Source organism: Nyctibius grandis, chromosome 25 (genome assembly GCF_013368605.1).
Source record: "Nyctibius grandis isolate bNycGra1 chromosome 25, bNycGra1.pri, whole genome shotgun sequence".
NCBI lineage: Eukaryota > Metazoa > Chordata > Aves > Nyctibiiformes > Nyctibiidae > Nyctibius > Nyctibius grandis.
The window spans coordinates 3987987-4004872 of record NC_090682.1 but is presented as its reverse complement, the minus strand read 5'-3'; the positions used below and the strand labels follow the sequence as shown (position 1 = coordinate 4004872).

Here is a 16886-nt window from a genome sequence, read left to right as displayed (position 1 = left end):
ATGGCACAAAACCATCTCCAGTCTGGTTTTCCCTCTACCGCACAGGGACAGTTTTCCCTCTGGGTTGGAGGCAGGTGGCTTCCGTGTCTCTACTGCTTGACAGCTTTTTCCCCCAGAGTTACTTTACTGTCAGGTTTAGATGCGTGGAACTGGAAGCACAACTTTTAAACCAAGGCAATGCTTAGCTTTACAACACATCTTCTTTCTTGATCTGGATTTTTTTTAATCCAGCAGTAGTTTTATCAGCCAGTGAGGCTCTTTCCTTTCAAACCAAGTAACTACATTAAACTTTATGGCCTACAGCTGTTTTCCAGTAAAACTGATTATGTTACGATTAACATAAAAGCCATGGCTTTTATCAATCAAATATACACTAACAGAGTGACACACTTCCATGCACCTGAAAGTTTAATGGAAACAGGTTCTAATAAGTCAGAAGTGAAATGCATAATGTATTTATAATTAACCATGTTGTCCAGTTCATTTAAACCCATGTCCTGCAAGTGCACAGTTTTTAAACCATATTTCTTATTGTATTAAACTCGGCTCATTTTGACAGTATTAGTCATTCACACTAAATGTTGGGCAGTTGCAGAGAAGTGCCAGAAGAGGATCTGCTGAAGCCTTTTTGGAAATCAGCACACGTGGCTACATCATCGTGAAGAGGCTCTACCTACAACAGGCTTGGATAAAACTTGTGATGTTAGTGGACATCACACACCCAGGAGACACGAAAAGCTTTGCTAATGCCCCAGATTGCTCCTGAAATAATCAGACCTGCAAGGGGACACGGGAAACCCAGATTCTGCCACCGGTCCTCTGGGACCTCCTTGATGTAGTCATCCCTGCAGCCTGTGCTTTGGTGCTCAGTGAACCTTTCACAACCACCTCACCAATACTCCTCATTCCCCAGAGAGCCACAAACCACATGCAGCAAATTACCTTTCTCTCGTTATTTGTTTTGCCAGGATCCCTGCAAGCAGAGCAAAGCAAACCTGCCATGCACACAGCGGTACAAGACGCAGAGCGATGCAAGACTATTTTTCCAGGGATTTAAACCTCACAGCTGGGTTTTCGAGCAGTCTTGCCTATTACTGCGCTACAGCAGTGTCCACCAAGTAAGCTCTGCCTTCCTGGGTACCTCCCCATCTCGGGGAATTAACCCCGGCGGGGTTACCCCAGGCCCATGTTTCTCTTAACCTTTACCTGCTTCCCGCTGTGTACATCTCTCCCCCTCTCCCCCACATGGATGCTGAGCACGCAGAGCTGGAGGGGGTGCAAGGTGATGTGCCCCCAGTCCTGTCGCCCACCAGTTTCATTTTAGGGACCTGCAAGGTCACCAATTTCTCAGCAGTCGCCAACACATAGGAAACGTGAGACGGGGAGGAGAAGAGAGTGGAACAGCAGAGAGAAGGCGAGAAGGCAGAGACCCCGACAGCGATGAAGTCATGGTAAATCTGTTCCCCCCGTGATGAAAAGGGACCAGCTGCACAACGGCCCCGGCAGAGAGAGGAAGTCAGCACAGACCGCCTGCGCCCACACCTCGACATGACTTTCACCAGGGTGCTACACGTCGCGGCTCTGTTCCTGATGCAAGGTAAGCGATACGTGTGGTCTCACACAATCTCTCCTTTGCAAGCAGTCCAGCTTGGAGACCTCTATTTCCAGAGCTTCAGCACACTGTGCACAAGGCAGCTTTGCTGGGGTTGTTTTCTTGTTGCCAATGCTGTATTGTCACCCAATTTCCAAAGCGCTCCGATGCTGAATTCCAGCTGACTCCTAAACCCAGTACCCATTCACCTCCTAGCAGCGTGCTCGAGATGGCGAAGCATTGGCAAATCGAAAGATTCTCCCTTAAATCTGGACAGCGGATCCCTGCTTGCTTTTCATGGCTTGGCTATCTGTGTACGCCTTTGTTCACATATTGTCTAAAAGAGACTAATGTAAGAAGTCAGAGTAACTTAGAAAGCTCTTGCAAACTACTTTGAAAATGAAAAACACTTTAAATGCTCAATCTCCTTACTCCTATGAGAGGATGTAGCTTATACCTACTTCGCTAATCTCTCTTTCATACGCAGGAGAGTGTGAGAGATTCATATTTGGCCATGTCAAAGAGGGAAAGGTTTAAGTAAGGAAAGCAGCAAGACAGCTATCGACAGCTCAAGATCCTTGCAGGCTTCACTCCTGACCTTTGCAGGAGGGATGCACGCACAAGCCTAGCGCTGGGCAAAGCGATAGTCCCTCTCCCTTCTTAACAAACACTGGAGCAGAAACCATGGCAGTAATATTGCTGATGCTTTGGTAATATTCTCACACTCAAACGTATTATTAACAGAGCCCACACAAATCTCATTGTCTAAACAGCGACCAGGCATTCTGTATTACTGTATGCTTAGGCTATTTTATTACCATTGTGTTTAACAGAAGCCAGGCCTTAAGGAGCTGTCAGTTATATTCTAGCTGAACTAGCACTTGCAGTGCCTTTTAGACTTGCTCCACATCAGCAGCTTTCACTCCGCTTCCCAGTATTGCCACAGACTCCTGCGTGATGAATTTGTACCTGCTGACAGCCGCTAGCTGTTCCTGGCTACCAGAATTAATTCAGACTCCCACTCACAGGTCGGCAGCCACAGGTCAAAAATAACTGGATGTGTCTATAGGCTACAGTTTTAAAGATAACTCTGAAATCATGCATTGAGTGCTCATCACCGCAACCAAGTTCTCTGTGCGCTATCTGATGGCTAAAATAATAGCAACCAGAGGCAGGAACAATTCTGCTCAGTTGCATCCTGCAGTTTCCAGCAAGCTGTTGCCCTTTCTCGCCAAGGAGGTGGATATATCACTGTAGCTGATGCCAGACTACTTTTTCCAGGGAAAAAATTTCCATTTTTTCACCTGGGATCCACACAGTATAAGAACCACTGTCCTCTGGAGCTGGCACGGGACCATCTCCCACACGCCAGTGACTGTACTGTGGTGGGCTACAGTGGCTTGAAGACCACAGCCACGTCAAACTGCCCCTATACAAGGAAGGAAATTTGATCTGTGAATCACAGTCTGAACGAAGCCATGGTCTCTCATGGAAACTAGATAAATGCTCTGTTCTGGGGGTTGCTTTTTTCTGCGTTAGAAAAGCATGCAACACCCCCACCTTCTCTTGTTCAGTCTTGCTGCTCTCACCTCAAAAGGCGCGACCTGAAAGACCCCACGCTGCTGTTAGCAACAGGAAACCGTCACCACAGAAAATAGCAGAAAGGCCCCATGGAAAACCACAGGCAAGGCCCTCTCTGCTGCCTTAACAACATGCACCTCCTGACACAGGTCTTCACGAGTGGAACCCATGCAAGGAGGTTTTCCTTTTCTGCTGCTCCTCTGTAAATGATCCCCACGTGGCACAAGCCCTGAGAAACCACCTGAGACACTAACCCTAGGAAATGGAGGTAGAATCAAGAGGAACTATAAGCCAAAGGCACTGGCGTGCCATATGTGATGATAAATCAGTTACGGCCACTCCAAGTTCAACAGGGCTTCACCGGTGTACAGCGATTCAGTCAAACCTGGTCTCTGGTGTCTCCTGGCACTGTGCAGTAAGGATAGACAGCAGCTCTGGATTGCACGGTTCCTCCTTAGCTAAAGCAGCATACATCATACTTACAAATTCGGAAGTAAAAATAATGAGATACTACAAGGAAATCTCTTCTACAAGCTGACAGACTCCAAAGATTAGATAGTGAAGAAAGCAAAAAGATCTATGGAATATTTGCTATTTCTGAAGTCCCAGGCTACATCATTGACCATTTTTCCACGCTACCTCTGGCCCAGGAAAGGTCAGGTGTGCTCAACTCAAGGGTGAAGCTTGGCAACAGATCCCCATGGGAAACTACTGTCTTACAGCGAGAAAAGTCCTTCCTCTGCTTTTAGTAGTAAAAGATCTGGTCCAGAAAGAATGCCCTACAGCGGCTTCATTTCTGGTATATTTAAAAATGTTTTTAAGAAAATGAAAAGCTTTCCTAAAGCCCAGAAAGATTCATTTCCCCAAACTGCAGTGCTCATGTATGCAGTAGCAACTTGCAGCAGACAGCTATCTGGAAAATAAAATCAAAACACACAAAACAGGAATGAAGAATAAAACCCTCTTACTGCCTATTACTTAAGTCTGACCCAGGCACTGCTCTTAGCAATTTCTCCAGGGCATGCTTTTTTCTGGAGAAGGTGATTCATTCCAGGTCATCAAATATTTTCACTAAGTGTATTATATATCTTAGAATGTCTGCAAAGAAAAACACACTTTACTGCCTGTCCGTAAAATGAACTGGGAGAAGAGAGAATGAAATTTCATTTTAGTAACCTGTGCCAGGCCAGGTTAGGTTTGTGGATCCTGTCTTCGAAAGAAGTTTCAAAGCCAGTTCAAAGCAGTTGCAGCATTACCATTTCTGAATAAAAAAACCTCATTTTTCAGAGGTGCTGATCATTCACTGCTCAGTCATACATGCTCGACAATGAGGTTCAACAGTTCCAGAATGGAACATGGCATAATTAAAATTAACGTTTGTGTTAACATACAGGGAGAGCGTGCATTAAATGGGTCTGCTATCAATTCTTTCTTGACTCTTGTGGAATAACGTTTAATAACTAAATCTGATTGTGCTAGCAGGCGAAGATCACAAACCTTTGGTACAGGTCTTAGGCAGTGACTGTGATGACCTGTCTAATGACTGTGGGTTATTTATGTCAGTACAATCGTATTGGCAAGTTTCCTAATGTAGAAAATCCTTTACACCCTTGAAAAAAAGGAAAGTTAAGGTATTACTCTGTGTGAAACTTTGTTGCTTTACTTCGTGTCACATTTTAATACTTGTTTTTTCCCCTCATCTCTGGCAGGGGATTTTCCAGGAGCTGGCAGTGAAACCATAACTCTAAAGGAAGGAGAGGACCTAAATCTCCGCTGCACCCTCCGCAGTGACGACGGTTCTGCCCGGCAGTGGTTAAACCCTCATGGGTTTGCCATTTTTCTAAACACCCGGCAGGGTAAGTGTGAAAACTGAATGCAGCACTTTCCACGTGGGGCTGGAGGGTCACTTGGTGTGGGCTTTCCCGGCTCCCACCCGTGGCCAGTCTGACTCACCTGCTACCAAACTGCTCGAGATGGTTTTACATTCAGCCCCTTTCTGGCAGGAAGCTGAGGAAATGGAAACCCCCACAAGAGTGGTCTGGCACTAGAGCTTTTAGCAATGAACTGCAGTTACCACCAGCTTCAAGAGATTAGCACAAAAATCCACTCTTGCCTTACAAGAGAGTCAGGAGTGGATGTGCCTGAAAGCCCTGGGTACTCTTCTGCCCATCAGGGAATTCTATGTAGTGCATCAAGAGGAAATTTTTAGAAAACAAGCAGTGATTTCTAATATGTACTGACAGAGCCGAAGTTACAATTATTGTGTTCCCTTCCACTCCCTACATCTCACGTCTCTCTGCCCTTATCTCTCCTCCTGTTGGTCCAAATTCGACAGCTCTCCAAGATGAGGACTGCCTTAGTCTTCCCCATTTGTACAGCACCTAGTCAGCATCCCTGCTTGCTAAAGCCTTTAGGCATTAATGATAATAATGCCTGGGATTTACCCAAATGACACTGGGTACCCAACTCGCACTGAAACTGCCCAGGAACTGAGGGTCCTCTTTGGTTGCTCTGGGAATCCCAGCCACCAGGTCTTGCCACCTGCATCAAACCAGCCTACTAATATTTCCCACAAGTACTGCCAATATTTCTAAATGGAAAATATCATGAGTAACTGTTGCTCCAGTTTCAAACATCTCCATCTTTTAATGGCTCTAGCCCTTTTGATGCTTAAAGTTTTGCTGAGTTGACACAGCAATTTAATAACTTAGGGAAAAAACATATCCACTGGTATCTACAGGAGCAGACTCTAATCCAAGTAAGCAGAACAGTATCTGTCTTAAATCACCTGAGGATTCAATGCATAGTTTCAACATCCCACGATTATCCTTCAGTAAGACACATGATATAACACCCACAAGGACTAGAGTTTGCAACACATTTGGATCCTTGATAAGTCAGACATGCTGGATATCTTCCTTTTGCAATACAGAAGAAAACAGCCCTCATTTAGAGAGAAACCAAACTTTATATTGTGCACGGACATTTTCTTTTCTTATTCTGAATCACCACTGTGAATCTCTGTCACATTGCTTCTCCAGTAAACCACGTCGTGAATCAGTTCCATCCAGTCTCATTGTAGCTAAAAATATGACAAGCTAGCTACAAGTCTTACATCGTGGTGATTTCAAAATCCTTTAATATTTAATCACTTCCATAAATTATAGTACTGCTGTGATTTTCTCCCAACTTTGTATTTTTACAGGACCTCAGCTAAAAAAAAATTAAAAGATAGTTTTTGAGGTCTTTTTCTCCTTAATGACTGATACACATCCCCAGTTTCAGTTCAATTTAAGGGCAGAAAGTTACACTTTCTGTGCTGCAATTGTGGGAAAAGTCCACGTGACTTGCTGACCCGAGGACTCCCATGGGTCATGCAGCAGGAGGAATGAAGCAAAGACTAGAAAGTCAAGAGAGAAAAAGGGGACTGTACAGCAGAGTACAGATATCCTAGGAGATGGTCTCATTAAAATCAAGGTAATTAGACAAGGACAGAAGAAGCAGAACAGCCAATAAGCAGTTAATAAAGAGGTGTGTGCTAACCATAGCGTTCACTGATAAAACACAAAATACACCCAAAGAAGGGAAGTGATTTTTGGGGAATGGGGAAGTGAAAGGTCCTCAGTTCATGCATCTATGCTCTATATTCAAAGGTCATATTACTTTTCTGATCACATACCATGTTCTCACACCCTCATGTTTTCTTATATTTGTCCATCTAGACACTTAAACAACCCAAACTGCTGTAATACCTGGGAACACAGGAATAAGACCGCCTGAAAATAAAAGCAAGAAAAAACATGTCATTTTCCCTGCTGGCAGCACACGCAGCCCCTTCTTCAGTTTACTGCTGCCACTGGACTAGCACAGCATCAGCTAGGAATGCTTTGTGCTAGAACTGCTCCCTTACGTCAAGCATTGATGAATTTTAAAAGCGCAATGAAGAAAACCACCCTCATTCATTACTGCTTTGATTATCTGTCTTCCTCTTACATAACATGCTGGGTTTTATTTTCCTTACAGCTTTAAGAGACCAGAGGTACAAACTTATCCGTTATTCAAAGGATGAATTATCCATCCAACTGTCTAACGTAACAGTGCACGATGAAGGCGTATATAAATGCTTCTACTACGGCATCCCGTTCAAAAGCAAGAACAAGACTGTTGAGGTATTAGGTAAGTTCCTTCACCTGGTTTGTTCCTTCCAGAGGAGCAGAACAACAAAGGCAGCTCCTCAATTCCAGACCTGCAGTATTGCATGCGATTGTATGGTGCTTAACACAACATAATCCTGGTCTTAGCTCAGACCCCCCCCCAAATATTGCTATGTATGCAGCCATTCATAAAACCGAGTGGAAAGATGCACTATAACTGATTCTAAGTCTTACTGCTGCAGCTGCTCCTTCTAATCCAGTGCTGGAAGTGTCCCGAGACACAGAAAGAAGCATTACACTGTCTTGCTGTACCCGAGGATGTAAACCACAGCCCCGGATCACCTGGCTGTTGGACAATGGGATAGAGCTCCCTGGTAAGTGTTCAAGGACCAGGAACTGATTACTAACAATTTCTTCTTATCAGCCGTGGGCAGGTTTAAAAATACTGGAGGGTGAAACACGTTCTGCAACACATCAGCTTGGGACTACCGTTCATCCTCCCCTCATTTAGTACAACTCTGTACAGGTTTGAAGAAAAGTCAGCACTAAATTCCAGTGTTTGTGCAAGGGAGAGGGCGCATCTGCTTTGCTCACATTCAGTGCAGAACAACCGACACCTGGCACCAAAATCCCTTGAGAGTCTGGAGTGAAATTCCACTGAAATAAAATGAAACCAAAACTCTGGAGGCACAATTTTCAAAGCCCCACTATAAAGTCAGTTAACAAATCCATTACAACTATTTTCAGGTTGTAACCAATATACAGATTTCCCTCAGCTTTGCTGAGCAGCTCACACACCCCAGCAGCCTTTCTCTCTCACTAATCTGTTCAGAGTCAGGCAGCTCACTAGCAGGAGCAAGAAGAGAGCTCAGGAAAGAGCCCACAACACCCTGTGACGCTCCCCGCAGCGAGAGGTCTGGGTGGACACACATGAGGAGGAACAGACCCACCACATAGCTCAGTTTAACTTGTGTGCTATATAAATAGCTGCTTTGAGGGCCACGTTCTAATAATAACTACCTTATTAGCTGTAAATGCAGCACAGTGGAGCAGAAATGCACATCTGTATCAAAGTGTGAGGAAAATACTCATAGATGCAAATATTATTTTCTTTCACGAATTACCAAGCTCTTATTTGTATTTTGCATCATCAAGCAACATATTGAAACTTAGCCTGTAATTTTCCTCCCCCCACCCCAAGATAGCTTTTTTAACTAAGAGCTCTAGTAAACAACAGAGAAGTGTGCTGGCCTGAATATAGCTAAAAATCAAGACTAAAGGAAAGAATCCAGGCTGCCCAATACACGGGTATTAATGCAACCACATAAAGCCCTGTGCTTAAAGGAATTGCACTCAGGGGAAGCAGCATAGCTGGTGAGGGAGCCACACGAAAGCCAGGGCAGAGAGCTATGTGCAGGGGGAAAGGTGCTCTGGAGCAGTACAGGGGTCTTGGGAAAGCAGGTTATAAAATCCTGCATATGTCTGGGAAGAGCTGGTCTGTGTGTGACTGTAAGGGCTTGGGGAATACCAGCTGTGAAGTTACAAAGAGCTTAGGGAAGCAATATGTCACCTCTAAGTTTTTAGATACACTTTTCCTAGTATTCTAAAAACAGGGGTTCCCTTAAACTTGAAACAACCTCAGTTCTAGCCTGATAAAAGTCTTATTTGTAACACCAGAACACACAACTCTGACACTAAACACCTCCCACAACACATAAAGCCAACCATGCGCTTCTCCACTTATTTTAACAAACAAAAACCTATACTTACCTTTCTCCCCTGCTTGCCTTTGTAGCACTAACCCAGTCAGCCATTAGAGCAAGTGAGAACTCCCTCACTGGCCACCTCACACCCCACGGGCACCTGGGAATGCAATTAGTCTGCCCTGTGTCTGGCCGGTTGGGTTCAGCTGTGCCTGGTTTTCAGAAGGAGCATTTGCATGACAAGGTGCTTGATTGCACCATGTGGCCTGCTTGTGGCAGACACGAGCCGAAATGCTTGAAAGGGAAAAAACCAACTCTTTTAATTCACTGTTTCTCAAACTTTCTGCATGTGCCTTTGCTTTTTTGAAGGGGACTGTCTTTGAGTAACACTTCTTTGAGTAACACTCCTTCCTCCCCTTTCCATTCCCAGCTTTAATCGCTTACTGCAAATATTTATACTAATCAGAAAATAGCTAATACACCTTAATTACTGGCAGCACCTCAGTTCCACCAGGGCTCAGCAGGGGCGAACCAGCTGTAATTACTGAGCTGTTGCTGACAAAGATTATTTCCTTCTAGCAAACACACTTTGAAATCCTTTCGAGCTCTTATGTGACCCTGCTGGGGATGGAAAAGAGGGTTGAGAAATACTGGTTTATGTGATACAGCAAGTTATCTGTAAAGACTAATTTGGAAACAAGGAATTTCTTTAATTTAAGAAATAAGGGTGTTAGCAAGGGTAACAGACCAAGAGAAAGCATCAGTTTGTTTCCAGAGAACCTGTACATTACAAACAGACAGTAGAAATTAGTGTGTCACTGTGGGCATTTAAGGTAAACATCTGAAAAAACCTCCCTCTCCACCAGAGCTATTCAAATACATCTCTTTGTGTCACATGAAATACATCTTTATTTTTCCATATCGTACAAATAAGTATAAGTCAGTATTACCTAGAGAACTAGGAACAGCATCAGTCAAGTTACATGGTGCTCTCTAATTCGTTATGGCATGGCAATTAATCTTTGTGTTTAACTTCCCCCAGCTGCAAAAGGGGAAGAGCACAACCTGCATTGTAGGGATGATGGAGGACTTGCACAGGATTTCATAGTTATATAAATGTTTATTCATTACCAATGAATATATTGCACGTCAATATTTATTGTGTGTATTTATCAATATGCACAAATATTGCACAACTTCTTTTTATGTTTGGGGTAACAAATCCACAGCTATTAAGACACAAATCCAATGCCCTTGGATAGCACATAGCAGAAACAGAACATTTCTAGATCTCAGTCATGCTGCAAAAGAGTAGGTCCTTGCCCTGAGGGTCCCCACTATGGGGCATGCATGGCTGTGGCACACAGCAAAGCAATTTATTCCATTTAGTAAGGACCAAACATGCCAGTGGGTGTTTGGACATTTCGTCGCAGTCCTGCGGGGTGATGCAGGGGAATTTCCCCACGTGAGTCATGAACCAAGCAGAGGCTTTGGGTTGAGTGCAGGAGGTGCAGAGAGGTCTGCACTTAAACAACTGCCGAGGAAGAAAACATGACCTTGCTGCCTTTGGGCTCCCATGTACTCCATTTACACAATGAACCACTTGTGCACAGCAATCAGGCGCTGCTTCAGCACAGCAACTAATGCAGATTGCACCTGGAAGGTTTTTCATTAAATTGCTCTTGACTAGAAAGCACTTAAATGTTTTCTTCCAATGGGTGTACAGGTGACACTAAGCACAAGTTAGAAGCTGATGGGAAGAAATGGACCACAACCAGCACGCTGACAGTCCTCGCCTATGGGCCCAACTCAACAGCCACCTGCATCGTTGGCCACCAAGCACTAAGAGAAGAGAAGCTGACTGCGTCTTTCCGGTTTGAGGACCTCCCTAGGACGGGTACTGCAGGCCCCTTCAGCAGAGGCCATCCCATGTTACCCCTCTGAAGTGGTGAAAGTTATGCAGATACATATGCAAAGCTGAAGCCCATAGTCTACTGTCCCATGTGTGAAATCTATTTTTAAATGAGATGGGATACCTGGGGCAAAAGAAGAACTCCAAAGATTTTGGGGCTTTTTCCTGCTTCTTAACTACCTTGAAATTCATTGAACGTTAAGCCACAGCAGTCCAGGCAGGTCAGTTCCCCAATGCTGCTGCTAGAATTCAGGTGACGTTTGTCCTAAAGCTTTAAAGATAACTCAAAGTTTATGTTCTTAAACATCTGTGAGCTTTCCATGTCTTCTGCATATTAAATACATCCACCTGGAAAGCTAGCAGGGTGCAAATATTGTAAATTAACGCTGAAGCTGCTTGTCTAATAATTCTCAGAGCAGAGTTTGCCTTCCGCCTATTTACTCATCTTTAGGGTGGATCTAATTATTCTTACTTCATTCTTCCTTAGATTGCTTGAGTCAACAATTGCTTATGAAGTGCTCTGAAAGTTGTACTGTTGTTGGGTTTTTTCAGTGACAAAACCAAATCCTGCGCCAGCTGCGCTAGAGGTGGATACACGTGTCTCTGAGATCAAGCAAATTTATTCAGAGGACAGGGAAGCTGAAGGTGGGAGGGTAGGACTGTAAGTCTAACCACTGATGAGATAGAGCACCCAAACAGTCTGGAGCATGGAGCACACAGGGCAGGTTTAATTTTTCAAGGATCAGTTCAATGGCAAAGTGTGTCTTCTGATTTTTGTCTTGTGTTTGGGGGGGGTCCTTTAGAATCTGACCAACCAACTGTCCCTTCTGCAGTACCGGAGGACCCAGTAGTTACCAGCTCAGCATCAACACCAACCCAGCAATTCCTCCAACCAGACGTCACATCTGCTTGTAAGTGTGGTCTTAGTTACATGAATTTACCAAACCAGGACACAAATGCTACTGAGAATAGCATTACATTCCACATTACAAACAAGTGCAGAACATAAAACACAGCATTTCTTGCTTGTGCGGGGAGCCCTCAGTTTTACAGCCATGAAAGCAGATCCTTAGATGCTCCTTAGATGCAGCAGACCATCAGCATTAGCAGCAGCAGCCAGACTGGCTACTGTGACACGGTGTGAGCCCAGGCTGAGATTCCTCTGGACGGCTGCACTAGATGGCACTGTACAATAACAGTTATCTGTGCACAGAGCAGGCTGCAGGTTGCAGTTACTGAGCTGAGGAGTTGTTTCCAGCAGAAGAATGAAGAGCTCCACTGCCCAGATCTGTTGCCCAAAACCCACCAAAGTGGGCAAAGGCGCCTGCTTAGCGTGACAGGCCCTGCAGTGAGAAATCAATTGGCCGTTTTAGAAATACAGGAACTCTTTGTTTATGTCTGTTTAAAAGTGCTACATCAGTGATTACAAACGCCACAGAATGGCTACATCCTGATAAACAATTCCTACATATGTTGATAAACATACATTGAAAGCTTGAATCTTTTAACAGGGCTTTCACTAGGTTTGCTTACATATCTGATAAGGAAGAAAAGCTCTTATGAATGTAACATTTTGTTAGACACAGCACACGTTATCATTTTAGTTTTACAAATCAAAGTTAATTATGCAAGGACATATTGTCTGTGTGCGTAAGAAAGTCAGAACTCACCTCTCTGTTTGCGCAGGGTCTGAAGTAACATCAGCTGTGGCAGGAAAGGAAGAATTGCCTGGTTCGTCGAGTTACCATGTCCCCAATGGTACGACCTCACATCATCAGACGTGGTGTGGCGGTGGCAAAGGACGGGGACTTTCACACTGGGTGACTGCACTGCTGTGAGCTATGAAGACAGTAAAAGAGTAGTGAAGGATATGAACACAAAAAAATATATCTGCCTTAAGGAAAAGGATATGTGTTCTTTCCCATTTTTGTAACCAAGCAAGCAAAGCAAACTGATGAGGGAAAGCCTCAAAATGAACAGAGTCAAAGCTCAGCTTTGCTTTAATTCGGCTGTAAATGGGAACCACTGAGTTCAACAACGTGTAAGAGACTGAGGATCTTCAGTTCATAAAGCTTAGGTGGTCTTCAGATTAAAACAAAATACTGTATTAAGGAAGTGAGCACAGAGCTTTAAGTCAGGGGCTCCAGGAGTCCCTTTCCAATGCAGTACCAGGTGCCTTGGACTTCAAAGCTGCTGGGAAAATATGGATTTCTTAAGCATCTCTTTGCCTTCAGAGAAATACTGTTCTCTTTTCCATTCCTCCAGGGACTGAAACAGCATTCAGTGGCAACGTCACAGAAGGAGAACTTTCCAGGACAGAATCCCCATCACCAAGTGAAAATGTAACTGTGATTTCCATCATCACCTTCGGTACGAACTCATGAGTACTCTTCAATGTCAGCTTCCCAACATGCAATGAGCTTTCCTACACCAAGGTGGTTCTTTCTGACCACGTAACAGTAATTACGTGGGTAATGCTTGCAGTCTTGGGGAGAGACAACAGAAACACAACCATTTTTAGCATCTAGGAAAAAAGCTAAATTTTGCTGTTTGTTGTGCCAGGGCACAAGTCTACCAATTTCAATCAGTTTTTCTCGTTCATATAAGTAGAAAAAAATTTACCTCATGTCCTTAAAATTAAGTCTAATAAGGTGACTTCTGCACTCTCACTGTATTCATCTGGCCTGGTCTAGAATCTATCGTTCTTGTCTTAACTACCAGAGACTCACAGGAAGCTATTTAACAACACAAACATACATCTGCTTCTTTTCCAGAGCAAGATCTGAAATCTGAAGGCATCAAAAAGAAGGCAAATAATCTCCTGCTGCCCATCTTGGTGGCTGCTCTGATTTTCGTGCTGCTCATCATTGTCCTGCTTTTCATGAGGAAGCTGAAGAAAGCTCATGGAGTGTGGAAGAGAGGTGGGTGATGGCAACTGTCCAAGCAACTGCTGATGCAGCTTTATTCAGAGGGGTTGGAGAGCTGAGGAGCCTGTCAAGCGGAGAGAAGACACGTCTCCTCCAGCCCTTCAATTAAATGTCCTTCTCCCATAGACAGTGACTTGTTGCAAACAACAGTTGAAGGGTCCCTGTACCTGATGGCCTCCAGCCATGCTTCAGCTGACACGAGGTGCCAGAAAAGCCAAGGAGATTGCTGTTTTAAGTACATCTCTTAGATGGTCAGGGCGATTGAACCCCCATTTTATAACTAGTCTCTCAGCATTTTTACGCTCAAGGCAGAGAGTGAGGAAGAGTCAAAGAAAAATCTCACCTTCATTACATTTGTTTTCTACACAGAAAATGATGTTTCAGATCAGACACTGGAGAGCTATAAATCCAAATCTAACGAAGACAGTCTGGGCCACGAGAAGAATGGACACGGTAAGAAGCTTTAACCAACATAAACTAATTCCTGTTAGAGCACTGCTAACTGACCACAGCCAGAGCAGACTGCAGTCAATCTTATTATACAGGGATATCTACACGTTGCATGTTTAAACCTGAATATTCTAAACCCAAACCTTTCATACCCAGAGGTCCACCACAGATATTATAGATTCAGCAAGAGTGATGCAGAATCATACAAAATGAAAATTATTGCTTTTTATTTGATAGGTTAGACTGGATAACCACAATGGGTTTATCTAATTTCTAAATATAATCTACTGAAACACTATTAAAAACCATAAGCGTGGTATGTACCAGGAATGCTACTATTGTTAAAATGTCCTGAATGGCTCTTATCTGATTTCACCACCAACAAAACATCAGTGCTTCATCATTCCTGTCCTCAGCCAGTGACTGCAGACAGAGGCAGGTCTGTCAGCCTCCTCAGATGGGGTATTTCTGCTTCACACTTGGACTTGTGTCTAAACAAAGGCAGCTTTCGGCAGGTGAATAAGCCCAGATGGCAAGGAGGAGGGAACTCTGTCAACATCTCTCAACATGAGTTTATTGCAGCACCTAAACGGTATTAAAAGAGAAGAGGGCTCGTAATTATTGTGGAAATATTTTCAAAACTTTCCTTCTTTTTCAAATATTTTGAAATACGAAATATTTAAACCACTTCTAGTACAAACTAGTGCCTTGAGTATTGTGTGACCTGCATTAGATCACATCGTGCATCTCAGTCTTTGCTGCCATGGATGCCCTCACAATTTCTAGGAATGCATGTCATATCTTATTATAACACTCTAATTAATATGTATTTGAAGCAGGTACACACCCCCTTTACAAAATTAGTAATAAATGCATGTGTTTATCTTTCAGTTGTCAATCAGAAGTCCAACATGCAATATGTAACAGAAGGATATGTGGAAACAACACAGAAGGATCCAAGAGACAAAAACATTGCAATAAGTGAGAAACTGTTTGGATGTGGAAAGGAAACGGATGTATAGTGATGGCAGATCTGTACAATGTGCAGAAACACCACCGTTTCCTGATATTTATATTACAGCGTTCAGATGTCAGTATGATTTCAAGGAGCAGAAGTACAAACAGCTACCCCCAATCCAAAAGCCAGTTGGGACTGCTTTTCTTCAAACAGTGGGACAGGCAGATAGGACCAGTGCTCTTAGAAACCTATTAGCAATGAACACACTGATTTACCTGTAATCCTCAGAGGATTTAATTAAGCACTGCCAGAAACAGAGCTCATCGATCCCATCTCAGGTCCTATCAGCAATTAGGGTCCTGGCAAGGGAACATGCAATTAGCCCCGAGGACTGCAGAATATGAAGATATTCATGCAATGCTTCAGCCACCTCCTCTGCAAGCACGGGACTGAGCAGGAAACCCTGGGCGCTGCAAACCAAGTGGGACTTTTATCACCTCATTCTGACCCCAAACCTTGACATCCAGCTGTATTTAACCAAGCAGGAAAATCATCCTGATGTCCAAAGTGTTAAAAAAAAAAAAAGGTAGACTGCATCAGCATCAGTCTGTGAGGGGCTCTGAACCCGAAACATCTGGGTGCTCCAGCTGTGCCGTCCCGCCTGTGCTTTCAGGGGTGTTACTGAGAATACAGAAGGCTTCAAACAAGGAGCTGGCAAACGTGAGGACGATGCATGATGTTACACACGGGACTCCCCAAATCCAGGCAGAAAGTCACCTGCCTGCCAGCAGGGAGGCGAGGAGGATCGCCGAGACTTCACCTCTGCAGAGCCCCGCCGCGCCATCACCGGGCACCTTTTCTGTTGCAGAAAGATGGAGCAATTCCTAAAATAAAGGAAATTTATGTGTTTATTTTTCTCATTAGAGATTATTATTGCTCACTAGCAGTAAGAAAAATGCCGAAAGCTGTTTTTGAATACCGCATTAAACCAATGCCGTGACGTCACCGCTAGGAATAATTTCATTTTTAAGTGGAAAGTGGCTTCGCCCAGCCGGGCCGCTACCACGCTCCCGGCGGGGGGGGGGGGACGCGCTCCCCCCGCCGCCTTCGCGCTTGGTAGGTGCGGCGCGGCGTCCGCCGGTGTAGCCTTGGCAACGGCGGGCCGGGGCCTCGCGGCAGAGCGGAGCGCGGTGGGGGTGAGGGGGTCTGGGGGCGAAGGGGCTTGGGGTGAGGGGACTTCGGTCAAGGGACTGGGGGACAGGGGACCTGGGGACGAGGCGAGGCCCCTGGGGGGGACGCACGCCTGGCGTGGCTGTTCTCCGGGGGCCCGAAGACCTGCCTTCAGGCCGGGGAGAGGCTCCAGGCAGAGGGGTTACCGGCCAGGCCTCCCCTCCCTGGCTGGCCGCGCTGCGGAGGCTGCTCACGGAGAGGCAGTTTCCAGCGAAAAGCTCCTCGCCGGTGCCAGGCTCGGCTCTCCGGGCTGCAGGCCACCAGCGCTCGGCGACAGGAGCAGTGTTTACAGGCGCCCACCCAGCTGTAAAAGGCCTTCCAGAGGGTAAACTCAGGTGTGACAAGCAGCGCTAACCCTGAAAAGTTAGAAATTATATTTT

General features: G+C 44.8%; 1 protein-coding gene across 1 annotated transcript; it reads left to right on the top strand.

The window, feature by feature from the left end:
- Positions 1-1548: 1548 nt before the first annotated feature.
- Positions 1549-15340, top strand: CRTAM (cytotoxic and regulatory T cell molecule). The gene is made up of 11 exons (XM_068418143.1): positions 1549-1597; positions 4882-5028; positions 7196-7348; positions 7569-7700; positions 10756-10926; positions 11494-11586; positions 12628-12699; positions 13207-13311; positions 13716-13862; positions 14238-14321; positions 15210-15340. Exons 1-11 carry the CDS (start codon positions 1549-1551, stop codon positions 15338-15340), a joined length of 1284 nt encoding a protein of 427 aa, XP_068274244.1.
- Positions 15341-16886: the final 1546 nt, after the last annotated feature.